Source organism: Histoplasma capsulatum, assembly GCF_000150115.1.
Source record: "Histoplasma capsulatum G186AR genomic scaffold supercont2.10, whole genome shotgun sequence".
Lineage (NCBI taxonomy): Eukaryota > Fungi > Ascomycota > Eurotiomycetes > Onygenales > Ajellomycetaceae > Histoplasma > Histoplasma capsulatum.
Window position 1 is genome coordinate 442,319 of NW_025544810.1, and position 25,647 is coordinate 467,965.

A 25,647-nucleotide genomic window follows, 5' to 3' on the forward strand; every position below is an offset into this window, starting at 1 on the left:
GTCATTGCTTGGCTACTCTTGTATATATGTGTGTCTTTGGTATAGTAATACTTCATTTTTCGATTGTGACTAAGTATCCTCGACTTGCCACGGGTATGCAAAGGGTAGAGGGACTGAAAGACTAATGTCTGAAATTCCATCCGATTTATTTAATCTTTCAGTTCATTCAATCATTCTCAGGACGCTTTTCAAATCTCTGATCGCCTCTTAAAGTAAATGGCTCGAAAGGAGTATGGGAAAAAAAAGAAAAGAAAAAAGGTAACTAAAGAAAACATAAAACACAGATGGGAGACACAATAATATATGGCTCTACAGCGTTGAATAAAACAAATTAAAACAATGTATAAGGAGTAGCTGTGAATTAGGGTCTGGTTTTGTGATATTGAAATGAAGGAAACGAAGGAACTGTCGTTCGTCACAAATACTTAATCCGGACCCTGAGGGATCCTGGAAGGTTGTTGGATTTTCCAGACTCTGTTGTCTCGGTTTCCTCGGTTTCGCATGTCGACTGAATTGACATTGACACACATTCGAAGTATGGAATAAAGGGATGCATTGTCAATTGTCTATGTGTATGTTCGACGCCGAGTTTGCTTTTTGTCATTTACGTTATCAATTCCTTTCTTTTTCTATTGCAGAGTCTTGGCTATCTTGCCAGCGTCTTGCACCGAGCTGGCGACTCGGGTAGCCAGATCATCAGCCTCAGATCGAGTCGCAGCCTCAGCATACACTCGAACCGCATCCTCCGTCCCGCTGGCACGGGCAAAACTCCGGCCCCTATTATATCTTGATTGAAGAGCATCGATACGTCCTTGCAAACCAGCTGGCGATTCAAGCTTCCGTTCCGCATCAACGGTCTTGAATATTGATCTATCAGCTACCTCAATGCGAACGAGGCGTGATGGGAGATCAGTGTAGGTTGATATCCATTCCTTGAGGCCCCAGCTTTTATGTGCTAGGATCACCTCGACAAGCAGCAAGTCCGACAGTGCGTCACCCACGGCTTGATTTATCAATTCGGTTAGGGCAATAAGACTTTCCAAGGCATACTGCTGCGCTGGGGATTGGGGCTCAGTGGATTTGATGGTCTTGAGCGCGTGCTCTGAGAAAGTTACGGTTCCGTGTCCGTTGGCTTCAAAATAAACTCCCACATCAAATCTTAACGCGGCATGGTGGAGATGCTTTACGCCAGTGGGAGTGCAAATAACTGGGAGTTTAAGGACTTTCTCGATGTACTCAGTACTTGAGCCGTTCGCATATGCCGTTTGAACAACGCCAATCTTGAGTTTGTGTCCTATTCCAGCATTCCTTGTTAACTCTCCAATGAACGAGGCCGCGAGCGTTGCGATTCGGTCACCGTCAAGAAGTTTGAAAATATTGCCTGTGTCAAGATAATAGTAAACTAATCGATCTGCATCACCATCCAATGAAGCGCAGCGGTCATGAGTCGAGGCCTTAGACGATGGTGGGGCACGTTGTTTCGTTTTGACAAAATCTGCACCGCACTGCGTGAAATATTAACATCAGCCAAAAGTACACAAAAAGAATGGTGGATATTTGGATAGATAGTTTACCTCATAATTCAGGCTATCAGGATTGATCACATTGTCGTTAACAATGTTGATATCCACACCACCTTCCTGAGCACTGGGCAGATACTTCATCAGCTCTCTAAGTTTAGGGCCTCCGACGCCATTAGCGCAGTCAACGGTCACTGGCCCGCTAGTGGTTCGTCCTTTCATCACTTTTTTGAATGCCTCACTGAGTTTCTGGTAATACCCTTTCTCAGTAGGTTCGCCATATTCATACGGCGTTCCCAGAGTATTCTTGCAGCGTACAATGTAATGAAGCTGGGGGGTGGTCAGGTATTTGAAATCTTCAAACTCGACTTCGGATGCTCTGAGCGCAGTAGAAATCACGCCCACAAGACGGGAGCCTGAAGCACGAGTATCCCGGGCGAAAACTACGCGAGCAGGGTTCTCCATTTTGACTTCAATCTCGTCGATAAGGCTGTTGTATACATCTCCCAAAGCCTCAAGGGGTGCATTTGCCAATCGGGTAGCGTATTTTTCCCAATCAGCCTGAAAAGTTATGGTTTTATGGTGAATAAGCCAACAGATCTACAAGGAGACGTGATGAGGTATGGCACCTACCTCTAACATCTCACCCTAAATAAAGCAAAAGCATGAGTTTGTCAGTACTTCGAGTCAACCCTTACTCAAATCATGGGAAAGATTAGGACTTACCATTGGGTCCACAAGCTTAATGCCATTGTCTTCCGCCGGGTTATGACTGGCGGTGATCATAACGCCAATATACTGGCCATTTAGCTTTCTCGAGCGAAGCCCAGCCAAAAGCCCGACTGCGAAAACAACAGTATTGAGCATATCCCTGAATTGTCATAGAAATATGAGCAGTGTCCTAACTTGCGCGTTTCTGCTGGGGAAACAAAGGGAAGAAAAGAATTCAAAGATTAAATAACTGGGGAAAGTTAAAGCAACAATGAGATAACACCGGCTTGTCTTACGCTTTCAGGCGGAACTGTACGGTAAATTATCAATAGGGGTACAATTCATATGGAGGCTGCAAGGCTGAAGCAGGCAAAACTCACCCCGGCTGTGCCATACTCAAACACCTTGCCCTCAGGCTTGGTGTACGCTGCAGCAGCATCGACAATGGCTTGCTTGACCATTGGAGACGCCATGGTGACTGAGGGATAAATAATGATCTGCCGGGTCACCGTGGATGGCTGGTGGTGGGTGGGAACGAGGGGCTTTATAAGGAGGGGAATGCGGGCATGGTTGGTTGGTTGGGTTGTGTTTGAGATGATGACTGTGGCTGAATGGCGGCTGATCTGCCAAGGGACCCGGGTCAGGTGCTGCACGGACGCCAAGCTTTGGAGGAGGAAAGTTTGCTGTGTTTGGCTAAATGTGACTTAATGGAGGAATAGTATACATCCAAGGGTTAAGTGAGCAACTGCTTGCATGTCTGGAGTTTGTTATAAAAAGAAAAAAAGAAAAAAAAAAAAAGCATCCCAATGAACTTCCAAAAATTAGATATATCTGTATATATCTGTAACGAAAACTTAAAGAGCATGTTGACAATATATGCAAATGTCGCGAATAAAATATCTATATAAATTATAAATCCCCCTATCTTCCCAATTGAATAACGCTACAAAGAAGGATGAATACACACGGCGGAAACATATTTCAAGCCTTCAGCCGCTCTCCGGCTATGTCATCCAGAGCATCCCTAACAATAAACCTAGTTGTTTACCAATCTCAAGTTAGGGAACGCAATGTACACTCGTCAAGTAATGAAAATGGGATTGTGGTCAAACTTACGAATACCACCAAGCAGTAGGTACCACAGTCCCTAAATGCCATAGGCTATGGGCATCAACCAGTCCATGCCAAGGCGGAAAGTCCAACAGCTCCAGACTCATAGCTACGATAATCCACGCAACTATCATTCCAGGCCATGCCGTCCACGATTTCATGTACTTCCGGTATCGCGAGATACTAAACCATGTCCACAACGAATTCTGCACGATTCCAACAGCCACATTGGCCGCCATGTTATACGTATAGTCCCAGGACCAAAAGCTCAAGTAGGAGACATGCGCAATGAACAGTCCTGTACAGGTGAACGTCCAGTATCGGAGGAGCTTCGGCTTCTGGCGGGGCCTTGTCTGGTCGAGGCGGAATATTCGAACGACGGACAGATATAACCCATATAGCACACTTGCGCCTGCACCGTAGTAATCGAGCTTTTCAGTTAAGGGCAGATCCCGCGTATGGAACACCATGCTGAAAATCCAACTAGCCAAGCCGAAATATCCAAAGGCAAGATAAAACCTGCGCATCGGATACGAATGTGGTATCGACTCTCGAACGCGCGACATACCATGGCGATGAGCGAGGAAATTCATGAAGGAGAAGAGGACGGAAAACGGTTCTTGCATGCCAAGTATTCGGTAGAAGGGCCATTTTCCGTGGAATTGGACGACGGGTTCGAGCATTGGCGGGTCCCGGTTAACCCGTCGGTCCGTGATGATGTGTTGGCATGTGTAGTCGCATTCTGCTGGGCAGTCCCAGAGGAGGAGGCGGAGGTAAAATGCTATATTAAAAGCCCCAAAAAGGGTCAGCGATAGATATGAGATGAGCGAAAGAGATATATCCTTACGTATGTATGTCTTTCCATTTTCGCAATTTTCGGTTTTGCATATCTATTTTGTGCACCAAGCATTAGTGATTAACAATCTATTTCCTGTTTCTGTTTATTTTCGCTGCTTACGGGTCGGAGAAGGCTTACCGTCACGCACTCCTTGAAATCCGGGAGCCTGTCCCCTAGAGACGCGGAGGACCTACCAATTAAGAATATCAAACTTGTAAACACAAATAATCGCCAGTACGATGGCCTCCCACTCCCCGTCATGGCCGTGGTTGTTGCGGATACTTGATTGTGTTTCCCGTTTATTTGGAAGTGGCAAGGCAGTTACGTGCTCGTTCAACGAGCCGCATCAAAGAGTCCTGTGTAATAACATTCAAGCTCCTCGGGTCGGGAGTTCCAAAAATAAAATAGTAGAAAATAAAAACAAAAATAAGGGTAATGAGTGAGAAAATCGAATAATGAAAACCGAAGAAAAAAAATATGTCCAAAAAAACCGAGGGTCAAAAATTGTTGGACAATGTGATAATCGAAATCACGACCTTTCGCATGCGGAGAGTGCAAAGCGAACGCTCTACCAACTGAGCTAATTGCCCAATGGTTTGCATCACAGACCGATGTAACCATGATGAGCCATTCGTTTAAGCGATTTAGCTATCCATCGAATCAAATCCTCCGCCAATCACCCTTCAAGCCGCTAACTTATTATGGACTAGTAACCCTAAACATTGAGCCTCACCTGAAAATCCAAACTCAAAGTTCAATATTTTTTTCCCAAGGATTGCTTGCCAAGCTAACCCTGATATCAATTACCTTTATTAGGCTCTCTCTGCCTGATTTTTTTTTCTCTTCCACCTCCTTAGGTTTCGTTCTTTTGTCCTTGGGTGTTAATCATTCTTTTAACTTTCCCTTCCTGCAGTCGATCATGAACGGAACTTCAAATCCAATGGACATCACACCCACAGCCCCTCAACTGCCGTCCAGCGCAGACAGGATGGCTGGAATGGACCACGCGGAAGTTCGCTATTTTACGAGGTTTTTTTGTCCTCATTTTGAATTCATTTTCTTACGAACAGAAATCTAATCCGTTCTATACTAGTTACGACCACCATGGTAAATTGGCCTTTTCGCCTGCATCACCCCTCTTCTCAAATGCATAGCTGACAAAACAAACCCAACGGGAAGGCATTCATGAGGAAATGCTTGTAAGTGCATTTCATCCCAATAAATGTATTCGCTGCTATTGTTTTCGAAATTAAACGAAATAAGAAATAGCCATTACTAATTTGCGTACTTTTCCCCATGCCTAGAAAGACGAGGTTCGGACGAGATCATACAGAGATGCCATCTACCAAAACCGGCATCTTTTCAAAGATAAGATAGTACTTGATGTGGGATGTGGAACTGGGATTCTCAGCATGTATGTCGCGAGAGAAAAGGAAAAGAAATCCGTCTAAAGCAACACAACATCTTCCTGAAAACTTTCTAAGGCATTATATAATTTCTCAGGTTTGCGGTTCGCGCTGGAGCCAAACACGTTATTGGAGTGGATATGTCTTCCATCATCGAAAAGGCCCGCGAAATCGTGGCAGTAAACGGGATGGCGGACCACATCACCCTTCTGCAGGGTAAGATGGAAGAAGTGCAACTCCCCTACCCAAAAGTCGATATCATTATATCCGAATGGATGGGATATTTCCTTCTCTACGAATCTATGCTTGACACTGTTCTGTATGCTCGCGACAATTATCTTGTTGCCGACGGCAAGATCTTCCCAGACAAAGCCACCGTCTACCTCGCCGGTATTGAAGATGGTGAATACAAGGACGATAAGATCGGATGTATGCTTGCCCCACGAAAGTCCTGAACTGAGTTCCGCCCCTTCATGCAAAATACAGGCTAATTCTAACCAATTACTTGACAGTTTGGGATAATGTCTGGGGATTCAATTACTCCCCTATGAAAAACGTGGCTCTGACAGAACCCCTCGTTGACACTGTCGAGCTTAAAGCCCTAGTCACCGACCCTTGTCCCGTCCTCACTCTCGATTTATATACAGTCACCACTGCTGATCTCGTATTCACCGTCCCCTTCAGGCTCACCGCGAAACGCAACGATTTCATCCACGCGATCATCGCGTGGTTCGATATCGATTTCACAGCCTGCCACAAAAAAATTCGATTTTCCACTGGACCCCACGCCAAGTACACCCACTGGAAGCAAACTGTGTTCTATATTCGGGAAGTCCTTACAATTGAGGAAAATGAATGTGTCACTGGGTTCCTGGACAATAAGCCTAATGAGAAAAACAAGCGGGATCTGGACATTAAGATCTCGTACACCTTTGAGACAGAAGATGAAACACGTGCTGCCCAGGGCAGCTGTGAGTATAAAATGTATGGCATATGGCATCCACTTCCTTTCTATACTTTCCTCTCATTATTGGACAAGTAAAATACTAATTCTGGTCTCAGGTGTTAAACGTTCAACTTTTGAAAAAAATTCTACTATTCTGCGAAGAATTTATGCTTTGCATATTTTCCTTACGTTGATTCTTCTTTCAAATTTTTGTTTGACTTTTTGATACTCTACCTTTTTTGCTTCTTTATCCCTTCTTTCTTATATGTTCAGCCCTGAATGCGGAGATGGCGTTACTTCAAAAACAAACAAGCAGCATTGCGTCGCCTGCATGCGCCTATTTATGGTCAGGCAAAAGGAAGTGACAATGGTGACGAACTCTTATAGGAGCAAGGAAGGGTAGAGAGGGAAAGAGCGAAAAAAAGGTACTGCAGGCGTTTTGGGGAAAATAGCATATAATGTGGCGTCCGATTATATGGAGCAAATGATATATAGGACATGATTTCTCAAGCTCCTCGATTTGTTAGAGATACCCCGAGTTGACGCTTAATCTTACTGCTTCATTCAGCACTTTCGTTTTCTTGTAGATGCCCAAGACTCCGTCTAGAGCTTTTCTATTTTTGCGATTTCAAAAATAACCGATGTCTGTAGCTCTCCGCAACCTCGGCATAATTTCTCAGCCCGAGCTGCATGTTGGGGGAGGAGAAAGTCATCACCCTTAAAATTAAGAGAGAACTCGCAGGCTCTCCTCCTTTAATGTTGTATTCCTATCATTATAGATTGCAAGTCCAGATTCGTTATTATTGACTGTTTGTCTCCCAACATTTTCAATTATTCCAGGCTATATTCATACTGTACATCCATCATCATGAGCGGACCCGGAGTTGGACATCAGTTCCCAAGCCAGGATGTGAGCTGGACCAAAAGAGACGCACTTCTCTTCGCAAATAGTATTGGGGCAAAGGCAGATGAACTTCATTTTCTCTATGTACGTTTGTCTCAAATTATATTTTTCACGTCGGAATTTAAACGGAAAAAGGGATGACACAGGCAATATTTGGTTGTTAACATCCTCCGTTCATTAGGAACTACATCCAAACTTCACTCTATTCCCAACATATCCTATTATCCTCCGTATGTGCCAGCTTTACCCAAGAAGAAAAAGAAAGAAAGGAAAATGCAGCAAAGGAATCCAACCCGGACTTTGAAGCACAAACTGATATAAACCATCCGCTGCAGCTTTCAAACTCACAAACCAAGAAGTAACCGACTTCTACGCGCAGAAAACTGGAAATGCCATCCCTGGTGTTCCCAACTTCGACTCCCGCCGCGTTGTTGACGGACAGCGCAAAATGACCTTTCTCAAGCCCCTACCTGTCTCTAGTGCGGGCCGCCAGTTCGAACTGCGGAGCTCAGTTATTGGCGTCTATGATAAAGGAAAGGTGGGATCTGTCGTTGAGACGGAGCAGCAGATTGTCGATAAAGAGACCGGGGAAATCTATACCAAGGCTGTTGGGAGTGGGTTCTTCGTTGGGCAGGGAAATTGGGGTGGCCCGAAAGGTGATTAAACTCGATCCCTCCCCTTTTGTTTCTTTGGGAATCGCCAAAGGGCTGGGGTAAGGTTCAGGAGCGCTCGGGTTATGCATACGTACAACCTACCAGCTGAAGGATAATAATTCATGCTGTTGGTTTCTTATGTAGGTCCGGCTACGGTGAATTACCCTCCTCCCAAGGATAAGGAGCCGGATGTTGTCTACGAGTACCAGACAGATGCGAATACACCGTTGCTCTACCGGTATGTTCTGTCTAACAATTTACTTTTTACGTTTTACATATTTTTTTCCCTACAAGCACTAAAAATTTTTCTTCTAATTCACAGTTTGAATGGTGACTATAACCCTCTCCACGCCACGCCGGAGCCAGGACAGAAAATGGGTTTTGGCGGTGTCATTATCCACGGCCTGTTCAGCTGGAACATGGCAGCCCACGCAATCCTGAAGACATTGGGTGGTAGTAACCCGAAGAATCTCAAAGAGTTCCAGGCACGATTTGCGTCCCCGGTGATCCCCGGGGTAAAGCTGATCACTGAGATTTGGAGGACGGGGAAGCCCGAAGGTGGATTTGAAGAAGTTGTGTTTGTGGTTAAGAATGGCGAGGGAAAAGTTGTGTTGAGCAATGGTCGGGCGTTGGTCAATATTGTTGGTGGGAATAGTAAGCTGTAAGCCCAGGTAGGTTTCGTGCTCTGATGAGATATTTAACCTAGGCTGCAGAAATAAATAATTAAGTCTTGACAGTCTCACCAGAGTCACCACTCAGCTTCAGTCCCTATTTTATTCATTCCCACCGCCAAGATCCTAAAATCACGGCACCACAGTCTTTATGGCACAACGTATGAATGGGAAAGATTTTAAAATCCCAGTCGGATCGGCTGGAAGATCCGGGCGAGAGAACAGAGCTTCGGATTGACGGGTTATGTCAAGCCCGGACATTTTGACGTGCACTGACTGACAAAGAGGCAAAGGAAGTTGTTGGCCAAGGGGGGGATGGATATAGAACGATCATCCTTGATGGCCTGAGTCAAGGGTGCTCAGCAGGGGTTTTCGCGTTTCTTGCTGGTGGCTTGGGAGAAGAGTATAGTAACGAAATGGAAGGGCTGCAACAGAAGGCAAGTGGGAGGGTTTGCGGGAATGAGTGGCTGGTTGCCATATAACAGACAGCTAGAAGATATTTTCCAGCCTTTTGCAGGAGATGTCATGGATGATAACACATTCGACCTGTTCACCCAATCTCCTCCACTGAGAGCCGATGACGGATCCGACAATAATGACAGCAAATCTGCAGAACTACAAGCAATCAACCACATCCGCGACATCCTTGACCTCTCAATGCTGCCTGCCCTTGCAACACACAATTTTCAAAGTCCTGTATTTCTCGGCTATGGTTCAGCAGATGAGAAGGTCTCAGTGAATCTGGGGCAGTCTATGGTTGACTTTCTGCAAAAGAGGCTCGACATGGATGTTACATGGAAGGCGTATGGAGGTTTTGGTCATTGGTGCAAGATTCCTGATGAGATTGATGACATTGTTCGGTTTTTTGAAGGAGAAGGTTGGTGTGCCGTCCTGAAGCGCTGAACTTGAAACTCAACTCTCAATGCATGCGCCTACCAGTAGATATCATCTGTCTTAAACCTACTGATTTTGGCCCCTCAGTACAATGGCATCGGCCCCCTGTTGGGTGGATTCAGAATTAATCATATCATTTCAATGTTTCATTTGTAATATGAAAAGCTTGTTGTATCAATAGAGAGAGCTTGTAATATGGAGTTTTTGAGTTTGTAGGGTGGCGGGTCAGACAGATGATATCTACTGGTAGGCGCCTCGGCAAGACGAAAGCTGTCGAAAGCCTCCAGGGCTACGTGCTACAAACCCCAAACAACAATTTGTTACCATTCAACGAATGAAGTACACCATCAATTACATACAGAAGCAGCCATTGGTAGAATCACATCAGCCATGAATTCTTCCTCCTTCGTGCCTATCAAAAGAGCCATTCAGGTTGTAGGCGAAAGGTGAGAACCATTTTTAGTGTGCCCCGCAGCATAACTGACGATGGAAACTCAGAATTCCAAGCACCAGCTTTGTATATCAAGCATGCAGAGGACAACCGGTAAGTGTACACCGGATAACGTGCGCCTGCATCTGTTTTTGATCATCTGTTACTGTTCCCCGACCAATGGAGGACTTGCTGCGGCTGCAACGCAACGTTTAACTATCAAGTATTTACTGCTGACCTCCTTTTCAGGCAATCACATCATGGTCTGCTAGAAAGGCGCATTCCTACGGCCTTAGTTTTCCTGGACGAGCCCGTATGGGGTCTATGGGATTATTTTCATCCCTTGCTGCCAATCATCACCCAGCAGCGCTCGCCGGAGCTGCGAAACATTCCGGCGCTGTGAGCGAGCAAGGTTATCCACCTGTCTCGGTTGACCTTCCTGGGGGAGTTACGGGCAAATGGTAAGCCAATTGGATCATTTGCTATCATTTTACTCTGGAAACTCTATAAGTAAATATCATTTTGCTCTGTTGGAAGCATTTTGCTTTGAAAATTGTTGACAGAATTTACCTAGGCCGAGTCTATGGTTAAGGTCGGTCGGTGTCTTTCAGGTTGCTTGTGAGAATACTATACTCACCAAGACGCAGAGATAACTGCCAGTGCAAGAAATGCATTCATCCTGACACGAGGCAACGGCTTGTGGATACATTTTCGGTAAAAGCACCCTGGCATCGAGAAGAAAATGGTTGTTCTTTTCTGCAAGATCCTAACCGAATGGAACATTAGATACCCGGAGATATTCATCCATCAACAGTGAGAAAGTTGGACAATTATTTAGAGATTGAATGTATGTCAATGATGCTCATTTCCTAGATGCTTCATTCCTGCTTACCTCCTCTCTAGGGGCAAATGACGGCCATACCAGTACCTATAGCTATTCCTGGTTATCAGAGCATCATCTCAAGCAGAGGGGGGAATCAGACATTGTTAGATTCGGGTATTCAAGACCCTCCTACCACCTTGGCTCTTACAAATGCCTGATTATTTAACATTGGTGCCAGGGCTGAGAAACAATCTGTTTCGAATGATCCTAATACATACCCCACTGTCTTGTACGACGAGGTCATGCTATCAGATGATGGCGTTCGAAAATGGACAGATCAAATTGTTTGCCTCCCTCATTTCGCCGAGGATGGTTTTGGTACTGACGATCTACCATAACAGTACCGGTGGGGCTTTTCTTTTGTCAAGGGATGCCCGGCAACCCCTGAAGCTACGGAGAAGCTCCTGGAACGAATAGCATTCATCAGACCAACACACTATGGTAGGTTTTGCGGCTCATTATCTTCCATATGAGAGTGGAATATGAAACTAAAACAACCTTGTCAGGTGGATTTTGGGACTTCACATCCGATCTTTCTCTAAAGGACATGGCCTACACAACAGAAGGTCTTGGCGGCCATACCGATACCACGTATTTTACCGATCCGGCAGGCCTTCAGATGTTCCATATGCTCTCCCATACCAACGGTTCTGGTGGAGAGTCACTGCTCGTCGATGGCTTTGAGGCTGCTAAGACCCTCTACAATGAGGACCCAGAGGCTTATGAGGTTCTGAAAGAATTTGGCGTCGATGGGCATGCTAGTGGCAATGAGCATGTCTGTATCCAACCGGCGTGTCCGTTTCCAGTCTTTAACCATCACCCGATTACTGGAGAACTGTATCAAGTCCGATGGAATAATGAGGATAGGAGGCCAATGGTCAACGGGTCTCCGGAGGAAATAAGCAAATGGTACGCTGCAGCACGGAAATGGAATGAAATCATTACGAGGAAGGATATGGAACATTGGTTTCAGTTGGATCCAGGTTCCCCAATGAGTAAGCCCCTTATAGCCAGCCATATCATGTGTTCTATATGATATCACTACTCCTGGACGATTCGCTAACTGATACCCAGTATTTGACAACTGGAGAATGCTCCACGGTCGGGCGCCATTTTCGGGGAAGCGGAGGATATGTGGTGGCTACGGTGAGTGTCGCTTCTATCCACCCATTTATTTCAATATTTGATCAATTTACTCTGTATTAATAATACATTTCAATAGTGAATCACGACGATTTCATGTCTCGATACTGGTTGCTTAGGTATGGGCGAGAGAAAGTATTGAATAAAATATAGTTGGTTAGATATGTTGTATACAAAAAGCACATACAGGATCCTCGTAAATATGCATTCTTCTTGAGAATATCAGTATGCTTTGAAAATAATAAGGATGGAGTCTGTTTGTATATCACATGACCCATAATGGCAGGAGGCTAGTCCAGATCAGGAATAGCAACATTGGCCTCATGTAATCTGTAAAGCTCCAGAGAGCAACAACTTCTACTGAGCACCTACAACCAACTCTCCCTTCTATTGCTAACCATCACGTTTCTACACCTTACTGTTTCTTGATCTCTGTATAACATACGAATTTGTAAATTTCCTAGCCGAGACTGATTTTTTTATATCTCCACCGCAGTCATGTCAACTCTGGAGGATCTCGATGATCTTGAGCGTGAAGACAGGGACAAGAAGGACCAGGGTGATGATAAGGGGAAAAAACAAGACCGGGATGGTGATGCTGAAATGAAAGATTCAGAAGAATGCAAGAAGGAGGAAGAGGAAGAAGTGCTAATAGATGACGAAATCCTGCGATCAAGTACCAGAGATATCATCAACCGACGGAAACTGCTAGAGAATGACATGAGAGTCATGAAGAGCGAGTTCCAGCGTTTGTCACATGAACAGAATACGATGCAGGAGAAAATAAAGGATAACATGGATAAGATTGAGAATAACCGGTATGTCTGCCTGGTTTGTCACAACTGCCTTCAAATTCAATTGGGGCTATTAGATTGACTCATACTCATGCCTAACGTCTTTGCATTGCCTTTACAGACAACTACCATATCTCGTAGGCAACGTTGTTGAACTTCTTGATCTTGATGTTGAAAAAGAAGCTGCAGAGGAGGGTGCCAATATTGACCTGGACGCCACTCGGGTTGGAAAATCTGCTGTTATCAAGACTTCGACCCGCCAAACTATCTTCCTCCCCCTCATCGGCCTTGTCGACCATGAGAAGTTGAAACCAGGCGACCTCATCGGTGTTAATAAGGATTCATACCTTGTATTGGACACTCTACCAGCTGAATATGACAGTAGGGTGAAAGCCATGGAAGTTGACGAGAAGCCAACAGAGAAGTATACCGACGTTGGAGGATTGGATAAGCAAATCGAGGAGCTTGTTGAGGCAGTGGTATGGCCGATGAAAGAGGCTGAGCGGTTCAAGAAGATTGGTATTAAAGCACCAAAAGGTTCTCCCTCCATTAATTCCTTTTTATTTTTACTTCCCTAATCATCAAAACATACCCCTGGCTAACTACTAACCGACTCTAACAGGAGCCCTCATGTATGGCCCGCCCGGCACAGGTAAAACTCTTCTTGCCCGTGCCTGTGCTGCTCAAACAAACGCCACCTTCCTCAAACTCGCCGGGCCCCAGCTTGTCCAGATGTTCATCGGAGACGGCGCGAAACTTGTCCGTGACTGCTTTGCCTTAGCCAAAGAAAAGGCTCCGTCAATTATCTTTATCGACGAACTTGACGCTATAGGTACAAAACGCTTCGACTCGGAAAAGTCCGGTGACCGCGAGGTCCAGCGAACTATGCTCGAACTCCTCAACCAACTGGATGGCTTCGCCTCTGACGACCGCGTCAAGGTGCTTGCTGCCACGAATCGTATAGATGTGCTTGATCCCGCCCTCTTGCGCTCGGGTCGTCTGGATCGCAAGATTGAATTCCCTCTCCCGAACGAGGAAGCTCGCGCTCAGATCTTGCGCATTCATTCCCGTAAGATGGCCGTCGACGACGGCGTAAACTGGGCCGAACTGGCGCGGAGTACAGATGAGTTTGGTGGTGCGCAGTTGAAGGCTGTGTGTGTGGAAGCTGGAATGATCGCCTTGCGAAAGGGGATGAATAAGGTTGGCCATGAGCATTACGTTGATGCCATTGCTGAGGTGATGGCGAAGAAGAAGGATTCAAGCACAGGCATCTATGTTTGATTATTATTTGTTCCCTATTATCTACAATCGTTATTCCTTTGCTGTGAGCAGCACTTGCTGACGCCTCTTCTCTCTTTTCCGTGGTGAGTTTGTTGTTATTCATGTGTGAGAATAGCAAAATGAATTCAACACTGAAACCGAAGGGTTCTTAGGACGGATTGGATCAATCCTGGTGTTAAGCATATTATGTGGTTATTTTGAACATAGTTCCTGCGATGCGGGCGATATCTTTGCAAGAAAGCAACAGCAAATGACCTCCTAGTATTGTCATCGCAAAAATTTGCTGAGCGCGTTGTGCATGTTCACCACCTTCATGGACGCTGGAGCAGATCACCCGTATTTTCAAAGAACACCCGATACAAATAGTAAAATCACAAGAATTACATACAGAATGTCGACAGAAACAAGGCCAGCTTCATTTCAAAATGCCGAATAAGGCAATGAGAATGAAAAGGGAAAAATATGAGTCTTTCGAGATGAAATACATAGAAATACATCCACGTTTCCAACAGGAATCTAGGAAACGGCGAATACTACGGTGTGGAACATAATAAAGCCTTTGCATGCGCTAGAAATTTATACGGTAAGCATGGTACAAACCAGTTAACAAGGGCCCCCAGAGTTATGCTGTAAGGACCGGATTCATTTGAGCTCCAATATTGAGATTTCCGCTTAAGTTTCTAGCATGCGCAAGGACTTATGTTCCACACCTCCATAGAGTGGTTTATTTCTCACTCTGAACCGGCGGTTCTGGGTTAAAAAGAGGCGATTCCAAAAACAATTTTCAAAGCAAAGGACCAAAAGGAGCCATGGAAACGGGTGGAAATGAAAACGCAAGCGCACAAGAGATGCTCGGCAGCCAGGGGTAAACCCAGAATATTAACCATGCAAAATATATCCACCTCGATATTAATGTAAATTTTCCTTCAAAATAATTGTTCAAGCCTCACTATATCTGCCGAGACATTGTTTGTTAATGGTCTGTCACGCTCGACATGCCACCACCAATCCTTTCCCAACTTATGCCTCCGATTCCAGGATCCGTCGCAGGTCTCTCTAGTGGTCCAAAACGGCTGGCCTGACCAAGCGCCAGAGCCGACACCGATTCCCGTGGTAGTTTGGGAACCGCTCATCTGCAACGTCGGAGACAAGGGGTCTGGCGTACGCGGAGATAATGGCTGCCTTAATTTATGATTTGAATTGTTGTGTCCGGAACTGCCACCAGTGCCCCAGGAGCTGAATAGAGATGAAGATGGGGACGATGAGGGAGTTGATGTGTCATCATTCATGCTCGACCCGGTATTTCTTCTGTCGGTGGAAGATGGTGATGATGCTGCAGCATTTGTTCCTGCAGCGGTCAAGTATGCTGGCGTTTGGTTTGAGGACAAGTAATGACGCCAGCTTATTAAACCGCCATCAGCGTCTGAGCCGGGGATGTCAGGGGTGAGTATAAAACGGGGGGGCGGTGCAGCCACCGTTGTGCTTGATGATGTGCACACTCGTCCGATGCACAATGGAATGGTAAATTCATGCACAGTAATGCCATGTGAATCTCGCTCAGATGAAGGAATAAATTCTTTATTTGTTGATGGGGCCAATACGTCATATGTATCACCCGGTCCTGGTTCGGAAGTAAGGTCGGAAAATGTGGATGGTGTTGGTAGCTTGAACGCCCCTGAGTGATCACTAACAACAACCCTAATACCCGTTTCGTTGCTTTTAGCAGCCTTGTCGATAAGTGTTTGGCCGCGTATGCGCGCCGAAGTTAAGTTGTTTCCACTTGGGAGTGCTAGAGGTCGCTTTGGGATTGAACCATGCGAGCTTCGTGGGAGGGAATAGCGGTCTGCGGGCACCATGATCTGGCCGTTTCGCGCGGGCCGGCAAACGGCCTGCAACGCCCCAAGGGGTTCCACGTCATGAGGTGCACGGAGAGACTCCAAGCACGGAAACCCCGAATTCAAGATGCTCTGAGCGAGATGGGAGTTTGCCGTGTTGGATTTGCTGAGCGATGACAGGGGTGGGAAAGAGTGAAAATCAGTTAGAGAACCATTCGTATCTGAACATGCCACATCCCAATGGAGGTGCTTCAAGGTTGATGAAGCGAGTAATGGTTGGAATATCATCCCTCCATCAGAAAGTATCGGCACAGTCTTGGTCTGGACAATGCTGAAGCGTTCGAGTCTTCTCAAAGACGCAAGAATCTTAGAAATTATCAAGAGAGAGCTAATGTTCAGTTCTACTAAGGTTAATGACTTGAGGGCGCGAGCCTCTGGACGAGTTGAATAATGGGCCAGTCCGTGCTGCGTCAATCCTGGGAGATTCTCGAGACGGAGCGAGATCAACTGAGGCAAAAATAATAATGTACGGTGTGTAAAATCATCAGCTTGGAAACCGCAAACTGTCAAATGACGTAAGGATGGTAGGAAGTTGAGTATCCGTAGGAATATGCCATGTCCCACTACTCCACTAGAATCCAAAGAATGTACCATGAGGGTGTCGAGGTTAGACCATGAAGCGTGGTAGTTGAGGAACTGGAAAACTTGTTCATTATCTAAAATTTGGGCAGATTGATTCTTTGACCGTTCGCTGGTTTCGGGGTTGCCCGCAAAGATCCACGCGTGCTCCTTGAGTTTCTTTCGCGTTGAAAGAGCGTGTGTCAAGCGGTCAAACTCGTGGTTATAGGGCAACGAAAGTCCGACTAGGCGTTCCAAGTTCGGGCACACCATCACGACTGATGCCACAAGGTCCCGATATTCCTGTGCGGTAATGCTTTGTTTTCCATTTCCCCCCATTGCCGTCTCCAGATCAGGCACCCTAAGCTCAAACACTGCATTGGCCAGCAACTTTCTTTCTCTCAAAGATCGTCGCAGCAATCTTAATCTACTTCCTCTTTTCCACTTGTATTTCTTGAGTTGAGCGGGCGAGTCGTTACCTTGGATATAGATTTTGTTATATCTAAAGAGGTTTAGCAATTATCGATCCGTTTTATGCTGGGCCCGCTTACAGTTTACCCCTCACGGCTTTTTCCCAAGCTCTGCTCGTTAATGCTAGGGAATATAAATCTCGCATATAGCATGTTATACACCCCTGGCAATGGGGAGCTAGGTGAGAACATTGCAGATGTGAGAGGATGCAGTCATAGACTTCCTGTGGCAATGACCTTGAGCATAGGAATGGTTCTTTGGAGCCTGAATTAGCTGGCTTGAACGAGCGGAAAATGAAGCTGCCGGAGGGAGCAGCTGCGGTAGGCGAGTATATTCCCGCGTTGGGATAATTATTATTTCGCATAGATTGCGTCGAAGATGCACTGGGAGAAGGGCTCCTGGATTGCATGGGAGCAGGATACACAGATGCCTGGCGGCTGGAGGCCACGCCTCGATATGAATCATCACCATCGCAGGCCACTCCTGTGAAAGAGGAGTGTCTACTTGCAACTGCGTTCATTGTGTTCTATTCAGGGGAAAGAATGAAGCGCCGATGAACGAAAGGATCTCAGGAAGAATCAAAGGGAATGGATTGTTTCCTGATCACTGGAAACTCAACGGATGAAATCAAGTGATAAACGAACAACTGCTGGACAGATGGACACAGGCTAAGAGCGTTGGCTGGCAAACGAGCAACTGAAGGAATCTGACAAGCCTTGCCGATCAACTCCACAAGCAGGATGATCCTTGGAGTGAAATTCTCGCAACTATCTCCTTCGTTGTTCAACAAACTACTGTGTATGTTTTGTCTGAGGAGACAGAAATCGTTAGAAAATTATTTTGAGCTGTGAACTGTATTCAGCGTCCACCTACCGCTCTTCATCCTTTGATCATCCGGGCGCCCGTCAGTCGTTCTCTCGCAACCGGCGAATTTCCTTGGACAAGCTTGCGATAGGCCCACTGCAAAGCCAAGAGAGAAATAGCTTGTTCTTAGCGCTTGAGCAGCAACTTTGGTCGCGAGGTTAAAAAGCCACCAGCCAGTGGGGGTATCAAGAGAGGAAATAGGGGTAGTGACTGGCTGCGCCCGTTATGATGCCATATTGGTACTCCCGCAGTAGCGGACTTCGATTTCCGCGGTTGATACTGTCCGTCATTTTTTGCTTCTTTCCTTCCTGGGGATTTTCGTCAGCTCATTTTGTGGTTGAATCGATACTTTGGAGAATGCAGATGTCTGCGAGTCTCCTGTCAGATCGGGGCTAAGGATTCAAGTTAAAGGACTTGGCCAGATAAAGGTTAGCGCTCAGACAGCTAACCCCCTTGGGTCAGACCATGCGTCCAAGAACATGTCGATGATAGAGAGACCTGGAATCAGAAGCAAGAAGGTGACCTCTCCAGCCAGATGGGATAAAATCTCGCTTCAATTTCATGAGATCGAAGTTAGGACGGATCAAGAACGGGCCATGTTTCTTCAGCTACCCAGGTAATGAGCCAGCCACAGCAGCGGCTCGTTGAACCCGATGCATTCTCAAATGCAAAAAAACTAAACACGAATCGACCCTTGTTGATTCGATCTGTGACGTGCATCACCAGCCGCTTTGTTGTGGTGATAAACTGTTTCCTCTCCTAGTGGCGTCACTGGCGGCCTCTACCGTCCTCTCTTGTCTCTCACCAGACCTCACTAACATCCCAATCATGTTGCTAAACCTCGTGTTACCGTGCCATGCATAAATGACAGGCAAGGAAGGATGAGAGTTTCTCAGGAGTGAAAAGAAAAGGTTTTTTATTTTATTTTTTTATTTTTTTAATTTATTTTTCGAGGGTTTTCGGGTATCGATCCATGTGTTCTGCGGAATTATTCGGAGGTGTTCTGAAGTTTTAGGTTTCTGCGGAGTCACTGAGGCCTTTGTTGGATTCACGCTTCATCATCAATGAATCTGTGGAATCGAGTGATGCATGGGATTAGCAGAAAACTTTCCCGTTAGCTGTGGTTCCAGAGTCTACTGCATAAACAGCTTTTACGTAGCAGCGAAATTCCTGGCCATCGAGGGAGGTCAGTCATTAGGGGAGATCGGAAGGATTGCGTGCAGTCAGGTCCCGCCCGGATTCGAACCGGGGTCAGTGGAAGTTGAGAGTACATCAAAATCCACCGTGATAACCACTACACTACGGGACCATCATTGGCCGTATTTTGGCACTCGAGTGAATTAACAATGAAAACGCAGGAATCTCCTTTGCTCATGCTTTGTATTCCAATTCTCGGGCGTGCATATATGTTGAGTGAACAGTCCAGGGCGTGAAGGAAGCGACTATCAACTTTGGAGAATAAGAAAAGGATTATGCAATTTTTTTTCCCCCATGTTTTCCGTTTGACAGCTTAGTCTCAGGGGATTTTGAGGGATCATGGAAGGTTTATCTTCCAGAAACAAGTTCCTGCGGAGCAGCTGCATTGTGCTGAAAAAAAACGGAAGGTTGCTGACTGAGGGCGAGTTGGAGATAGTTATTGAAACTAGGCAGTCCACATCACGATTCACAGTGTTGGCATCGTAGGAGGATCTAAGTTTTCAACATATAAATTCCCAGCCCGGAGACTCCCGGACGGAACGTGTCAGACGAAGTTGCTTCCGGCTAACCTCACCGCAACAGGGGAGGCATACTGCACCTCCCAAGAGTACACAAAGGATATTCATTCGTATTCGATACTTTTGAGCACGGTATTCTGGGAAAATATGGAGTGTCACTGGGCAACTGTCAAAACCTGGACTGCAACCACGCTACCGTCTGCAGGAGAAGGAAGAACAGAAATGCTTGGGCACCTTAGATTAGTAGTGCTAAAGCGCACTCTACGATAACCCCAGAAGCAGCGTCAGCGGCGGAGGGATTCTGTTCCGCCCGATAAACAGGAGCTATGAGCGTTTATATTAGCAAATGAATGATGGTTTGATAGGAAGCACATCTTGGCATTGGGCAGAGACAGCTGAAAATCCTCACAAACTACTGACTACTATGTACAGTCTTAGAATAAATTCATGAATACGACGGATTATTACCCCATTTTCTTTGATGAAGAACCTTGTTAGAGCGGGCGGAGACTACGACAGTATGACGTGGCAGAAATGCGTAGTTAAAATCATAATGTTTTTCTAGCGGCATTTTCCTTCTCATGAGATCCCCAAGTAGGCCATGAATTTGCGTTCGAGACCACGAGGGGGTAAAGCCGCGTTTTTTTACGATAGATATATAGCTATATATATGCCCGCTCCAGAGGATATCGTGATGTAATATATAAATCTCTCAGAAAGAGAGAGGAAAGTCGTTGAGGAAAAAAAGTAAGAAAAGAAGGCAGAGCAAAAGAAAAACACGAAATATTTTGATATGCCAATATGTTCTTTTTAACAACCCATAAGATGCAAGAATAGAAAATAAATAAAAGAGAAATGATGCATCGTAGGATTGAAGTAGGGACCGCGTAAGTTGAGGTGGCGGGTGGAGCTCACAAGAGAAAGAGAGAAAAGAAAGAAAATGGATGAGTATATCTCAGCGAGGCAAAATAGAATGATCAAGGCAAAGATAGTAAAATCTCAAGGTCAAGGAAGGAAGGAAAGTGCAAACCAGAAAGTGGAAAGTGATATCATTTTGCAAAACTATACGCAGGCGGCAGTATGGAAGAGGCGGGGGCAGAGGAGAAGCACGGGCTCCAGACAAAACAGGGAGATTGCGTCCTTTTCTCCCTTCCGCCAAAATGGAAAAGGAAGAAATGGGGTGAAAGGTTGATGAAAGTTTCCGCTGGGCGCAACCTCCGGGGGCCCTTTTCTTTCTCTTCTCACAATCGATCTATCAATCAATCAAATCAGACGCAACGCGATGCAAGGATTCTGAAAGCTGAGGGCAATTTCCTACAAATGGAAAAAATAGGAGGTGCAGAAGAGAAGTTAGATAAAAAATTATGAAGGTAAAACGCAAAGCAACAAAAATTCGCTGGAAGCCCGTCTTGATCGGAAGTGTTTTAACACACAGGCAGTGGTGCGGCGCTGTCGAATCAGAAATCAATGTGAAAAACTTTTTCTGTGTGTTTTTATTGTTTGTTCATGGCTCATACAATAAACAGGGATAAATAATCATTTGCAGAAGCAAAAGAAACACCTCCCGAGGGTTAAAAAGCCTCCCGCATGCAATTCGTTAACACGATAAAAGAAGAAGCAAAGGAAAAGAGGATGAAAGCCGTCCTGATCATATACAGAGACAGAAGAAGTATGTGCATGGCAATGAATATCTTCATTAATATATTCTCAACTCTGTTTTTCGTTCAGCGGTCACATATCGAAGTGATAGTCATCATCCCCAAAAATACCACCTTCTGTGGGCTCACTCGTCTTTACGATCCCGCTCATTCGATGATCTCTTCCACTCACGGCGGGCTGTGCCGGTTTCACCCAGGCATCATCTGATTTCGTGCTTTCCATGTGAACATCCCTCATGTGCTGGTCCATGGAGCTTTCATTGACAAAAGTAAAACCTCTGAAATTGGCTTGCATGCCCGGAGATAAAGGTGTTGACGCTGGCATGGCGCCCGCCGCGAGCGCAGCAGCGCGCGCATTGAGGGAAGTCGCTTGGTCCAATGCAGTTGTGAACTCTGGATCGAAGTATGAGGTATCCATCACTGACTTCAATTTCGGTTTGAAGGGAGGGACCACATTTTTCCGAGCCAAGGCGACCCAATCAACATCATGGAAGAAGGGATGGGCCATGAGTTCTTTCGCGTCGTCCGTAGCTCCCAGCCGGTGCTTTGGGTTTCGATTAAGCAGACCTTTCACGAAATTGCGTCCCTCAGTGCTAAGGGCATCACGAGGAAACCTCACTTTCCCGAAGGCGATGTTTTTGTACATCTGCTGCGTATCCTCTGCATAGAAGGGGCTCCACCCACAGCACATCTCGAAGACGAGCACGCCTAACGACCAGAAATCCACCATTTTCGTATAACCCTGCTCATCTAGGAGGACTTCAGGGGCAAGATACTCTGTTGTACCACAAAACGTATTAGTCGTTTGATTTTTCGTCAAGTTTGCTTTTGATAGTCCAAAATCACAAAGCGCAATGTGGCCATTTGCATCAAGTAAAATGTTTTCTGGCTTAAGATCCCGATAAACGATGTCATGTTCGTGTAGATGTTGTAACGCCAATATCAGCTCAGCAATGTAAAACTTCGCCCTGGCTTCTTGAAATCTGCCTTCCTTTTGTAGATGCCAGAATAGCTCCCCTCCCGACATGTAGTCCGTGACAAGGTACAAATCAGTTGGCGTCTGGAAAGAAAATTTGAGGCCCACTATAAATGGAGAATTCGTCATTGCAGTTCGAACCAGGATATTCCTTTCCCCAAGCGTATGGGCAACCTCCTTCTTCTGGATGATCACCTTTTTGGAGAGGACTTTCATTGCGTAGATTCGTTGCGTGTCCTTCTTCCTCACTTGATATACTTGTCCAAACGTCCCTTTCCCTATGAGTTTTAGGATTTGGAAATCATTTGGCCCAAATTGCTTCTTATCTGTTTTCTGAAAGCTCATTTCTAAGTGTATTTCTCCAGACACATGCCCGTCGAGCCGACCGCGAGCCACTAGCGGATACCAACCTTCAATAGACTGGTTATCCTCCTTGAAGCTGGCACTCAATTTTACATGACCTAAAAACGCTTCATGATTCGACCTGTCATAAACCGAAACCTCAATTTCCGATTCGTCTCCAAGGACATCACTAAGATTGATCAGCAAGAATGCATTTCTGGTTTCTGCTGGAGACTTTTCAAGTTAATGTTTGATTGACGGGGAGGTAGGAACAAACGTACAAAACAGCTTCATGATTCCACTGAGGATCCATCACTACGCCTGACTCTTTATGATCATGATTGTCCAACAGACTGTTATTACTACTTTGTCGACTTTTCATTGGGATTGCCATTGGGCGCCCAGAGTCACTGTTCGATCGTTGGATTGGTACTGAGGATAGAGTATCCTCTGCTTCCTTCGTAGTCTCGACATCATCCCCCTCCCCCGTTTGGGCGCCTTTGGAAATGTACTCATTCAATTCGAAGACGCACACAACGTAAGGGTCGTAACTTGGTCGTAGGCCTCGTCCCTCCGATATTTTGATGGATAGTTTTCCTTTTAGAGACCCTACCGGAATCCCTTGAGTCACTGTATTGCCAGTAGAACGAGAAGACGAAGGCTGGGGGGTTCGCTCGCCCGACTTTGTCGCTTCAGGATGATCATGAGGAGGGGAACGAGCGGATCTATCTAGTTGGGGAGGTTCATTTGTTGACATCGCCCTCGGGGTCAACGGCGGTGTATTCTTTGGCGGTTTATTGGCAGTCAGCTTTGCCAGTTCCTCAGAAGAATTGGAAAGCGTGCATGAGTGAGCAGAAGGTGACAGGGTGGGGCAAGTGGGGGAAGACGAATTAGAATAATGAGATGCAAGGGCAGGATCCTTTGAGAGGTTACTAGAAACGGGTTCTGATGTATGCCGCCCAATCTTCAAGGAATTCTGCGAAAGCAGGTTTTTTATTGCGCGGCAGATAGAACTCATTCCGCTCTCGATCAGAGGTGCTCCATTCTCTGCTTCTTCCGCCTCCTTTTGCAAAATCGAGCAGGAAGAAGATAAGGGTGGAGTGGGTAAGCAGTTGATGTCCGAAGGTGCCATCCCTACTCTTCCTCGCTGATCTGATTGTTTTTCAGGTTGAGATGGAACTGGAGCAGAAGACTGATTTCGCTCAAGTATTACAACAGAGCCAGATAACGAGGTATTATCAGGGGAAGCCTTCGCCTCCACATCAAGCTGAGGATATACAAGAAAATCGTGTTCTTTAGTAGAATCGGAACCACGAACCTGAAAATAGCTCGGTATTATGCTTGGGAAACGCTTGTCGGTAAACTCTGGTTGTGGCGTGGCAGAGATCCCATCGGGAGGTGTTGCAGAGCCTATATCGTCATCATTTTCTCTACTCAACATTAGCTACAGTCCCAATGCATTGGGCAAATGTAGGTGGAAAGGCTGGGAAAGTCTTAGGAAACCCCTCAAGGCCAGAGAAAGGGAGATTGCAGGGTTATAAAAGGCGGGAATTTCAACACGGGAGAGATGCGATTCCTCAAATAAGGACGGAGACAGCCCGTTGGCATTGGCGTAGAGGTTAGGTTATGTTTTTTTTTTCCTTTTTTCTTTTTTTTTTTTTTTCCAGCGCAGTATGGTCCAGAGCCTCCGCAAAAAGCACCAGACTTACAGCATGGCCTCCCGTAGTAAATCAGCGTGAGTCCGTTGTCCTGCCATGTTTCATGCAACAAAGCTGACCCTCCACCTAAAAAGCTGTCAGCTGCCGCCGTAGTACCCACTCAAAACAAGCGTATGTATGGAGAGTGGAGGGTCGAGAGTCGATCGCAGGTTTCGAAGGTCTGAATTGGTGCAAACGGTTCGTTCTAGATTCAAGAAAAGAGTGGGAAAATGTTAAAATTAAAAACAAGTTTACATGTCGAAAGAAACAAAAGGCAAATGCACGATGAGTATGTTTAGAAATTCAAACAAACCAAGAATTGATTGGGAATTATCAAAGGGGAATCCTCAACATGGAAGAAGGGAAAGGTGAGCAGCAGGTGAAAAAAAACAACGAAGAAAAAATTGCGCCTTGTCCTGGAGCTAGCAAACTCTGCGGAACAGACTCGGGCCAGGACAGTAGGATGGAAATGGTGGGGGTTGGGCGGCGGTGAGTTTCGGGGGTGATTATTTTTAAGTTGACTAGCAAAGGGAAACAAATGAGGGGGTTAGAAACATACATGCCTAGGTACCTAGGTTGGGGGAACCACTGTTTACGCGGGGATGGCTGGACACAGCCTTATCCAGCTGCCTCGACGAGAAAAGGGCAAACAAGTTACTTGTGATGATGATGATGCTGCTATTGTTGTAGCCGTAGATGCAGTTGTTGCTGTCTGGTCTGGCAATAGGGAGGGGGAAGTCCAGAAAAGCTCTGTTGAATAAGAGAGGTATCTCTCCTCATAACTAGTATGCACGTTCACAGCACGGGGAACATCGGCACGATCAGGGAGCCAGAGAATCCAAAAACAGAGGGGGCCATGTAACTAGGCAAGCGAAGAAGACAGCAGAGGGGGGGTTGTATGGGACGAGTAAGAGGAAGAAGAAACAGAAGAAGAAAAGGAGGAAGAGGAGGCAGAAGGCAGAAGAAGCAGAGTTATCCGAGCATCAATCAAGCACACGAGGAGAAAGGAGAAAGAGAAGGGAGTTAAGTGAGCAGCCTCCAACATCCAACCTCCAACCTCTTCTTTTACCGCCAACCGCCAACTGGCCCCGCCAACTGCTGCTGTTGTGGAGGGAAAAGAGGGGGAGGCGACAAACCTGCAGCCTCTTTTCTTCCTCCGCCTGCTCGTCCTCGTCCTTCCTCTCTTCTAAGTTAGAGCTTCCGGATGGCGCCTCCTCGATGTCTCTCCCACGGATCCAGCTCCGTCCTACCAACTGATAAGCCGCTGCTAGCCTGACGAAGCCATAT

The 25,647-nt window shown here is 46.0% G+C and overlaps 7 protein-coding genes and 2 non-coding genes across 9 annotated transcripts; 3 read left to right on the forward strand and 6 right to left on the reverse strand.

Moving 5' to 3' along the window:
* Window positions 1-32: 32 nt before the first annotated feature.
* Window positions 33-2,704, reverse strand: HCBG_06804 (N-acetylglucosamine-phosphate mutase; the record flags this gene model as incomplete). The annotated part of the gene is made up of 5 exons (XM_045433853.1): window positions 33-1,505; window positions 1,575-2,120; window positions 2,247-2,391; window positions 2,528-2,541; window positions 2,612-2,704. The coding sequence occupies 5 exons, from the start codon at window positions 2,702-2,704 to the stop codon at window positions 630-632; spliced, it is 1,674 nt and encodes a 557-aa protein (XP_045285334.1).
* A 508-nt stretch (window positions 2,705-3,212) lies between these two features.
* HCBG_06805 (PER1 precursor) lies at window positions 3,213-4,699 on the reverse strand (the record flags this gene model as incomplete). The annotated part of the gene is made up of 4 exons (XM_045433854.1): window positions 3,213-3,267; window positions 3,348-4,122; window positions 4,189-4,231; window positions 4,300-4,699. The coding sequence occupies 4 exons, from the start codon at window positions 4,438-4,440 to the stop codon at window positions 3,213-3,215; spliced, it is 1,014 nt and encodes a 337-aa protein (XP_045285335.1).
* On the reverse strand, window positions 4,688-4,769 carry HCBG_11060. Its single transcript has one exon. It is a non-coding gene; the product is annotated as a tRNA-Ala (tRNA).
* A 29-nt stretch (window positions 4,770-4,798) lies between these two features.
* HCBG_06806 (HNRNP arginine N-methyltransferase) lies at window positions 4,799-7,100 on the forward strand (the record flags this gene model as incomplete). The annotated part of the gene is made up of 6 exons (XM_045433855.1): window positions 4,799-4,931; window positions 5,273-5,286; window positions 5,484-5,593; window positions 5,683-6,014; window positions 6,098-6,569; window positions 6,648-7,100. The coding sequence occupies 6 exons, from the start codon at window positions 4,799-4,801 to the stop codon at window positions 6,652-6,654; spliced, it is 1,068 nt and encodes a 355-aa protein (XP_045285336.1).
* Window positions 7,101-7,399: 299 nt separating this feature from the next.
* Window positions 7,400-12,442, forward strand: HCBG_06807 (trimethyllysine dioxygenase; the record flags this gene model as incomplete). Its single annotated transcript, XM_045433856.1, has 18 exons — window positions 7,400-7,519; window positions 7,617-7,665; window positions 7,771-8,091; window positions 8,233-8,326; window positions 8,411-8,749; window positions 9,194-9,636; window positions 10,015-10,099; window positions 10,152-10,197; window positions 10,333-10,544; window positions 10,658-10,675; window positions 10,731-10,797; window positions 10,870-10,930; window positions 10,987-11,080; window positions 11,145-11,250; window positions 11,308-11,407; window positions 11,473-11,961; window positions 12,041-12,112; window positions 12,189-12,442. 18 exons carry the CDS (start codon window positions 7,400-7,402, stop codon window positions 12,260-12,262), a joined length of 2,790 nt encoding a protein of 929 aa, XP_045285337.1.
* Window positions 12,443-12,493: 51 nt separating this feature from the next.
* Window positions 12,494-14,574, forward strand: HCBG_06808 (26S protease regulatory subunit; the record flags this gene model as incomplete). The annotated part of the gene is made up of 3 exons (XM_045433857.1): window positions 12,494-12,927; window positions 13,025-13,440; window positions 13,526-14,574. The coding sequence occupies 3 exons, from the start codon at window positions 12,608-12,610 to the stop codon at window positions 14,182-14,184; spliced, it is 1,395 nt and encodes a 464-aa protein (XP_045285338.1).
* Window positions 14,575-15,110: 536 nt separating this feature from the next.
* Window positions 15,111-17,628, reverse strand: HCBG_06809 (uncharacterized protein; the record flags this gene model as incomplete). Its single annotated transcript, XM_045433858.1, has 2 exons — window positions 15,111-17,139; window positions 17,189-17,628. The coding sequence occupies 2 exons, from the start codon at window positions 17,626-17,628 to the stop codon at window positions 15,111-15,113; spliced, it is 2,469 nt and encodes an 822-aa protein (XP_045285339.1).
* A 1,569-nt stretch (window positions 17,629-19,197) lies between these two features.
* HCBG_11061 lies at window positions 19,198-19,281 on the reverse strand. Its single transcript has one exon. It is a non-coding gene; the product is annotated as a tRNA-Gln (tRNA).
* A 1,737-nt stretch (window positions 19,282-21,018) lies between these two features.
* HCBG_06810 (serine/threonine-protein kinase sck1) lies at window positions 21,019-24,419 on the reverse strand (the record flags this gene model as incomplete). The annotated part of the gene is made up of 3 exons (XM_045433859.1): window positions 21,019-22,853; window positions 22,945-24,093; window positions 24,373-24,419. The coding sequence occupies 3 exons, from the start codon at window positions 24,417-24,419 to the stop codon at window positions 21,419-21,421; spliced, it is 2,631 nt and encodes an 876-aa protein (XP_045285340.1).
* Between the last annotated feature and the right edge of the window lie 1,228 nt (window positions 24,420-25,647).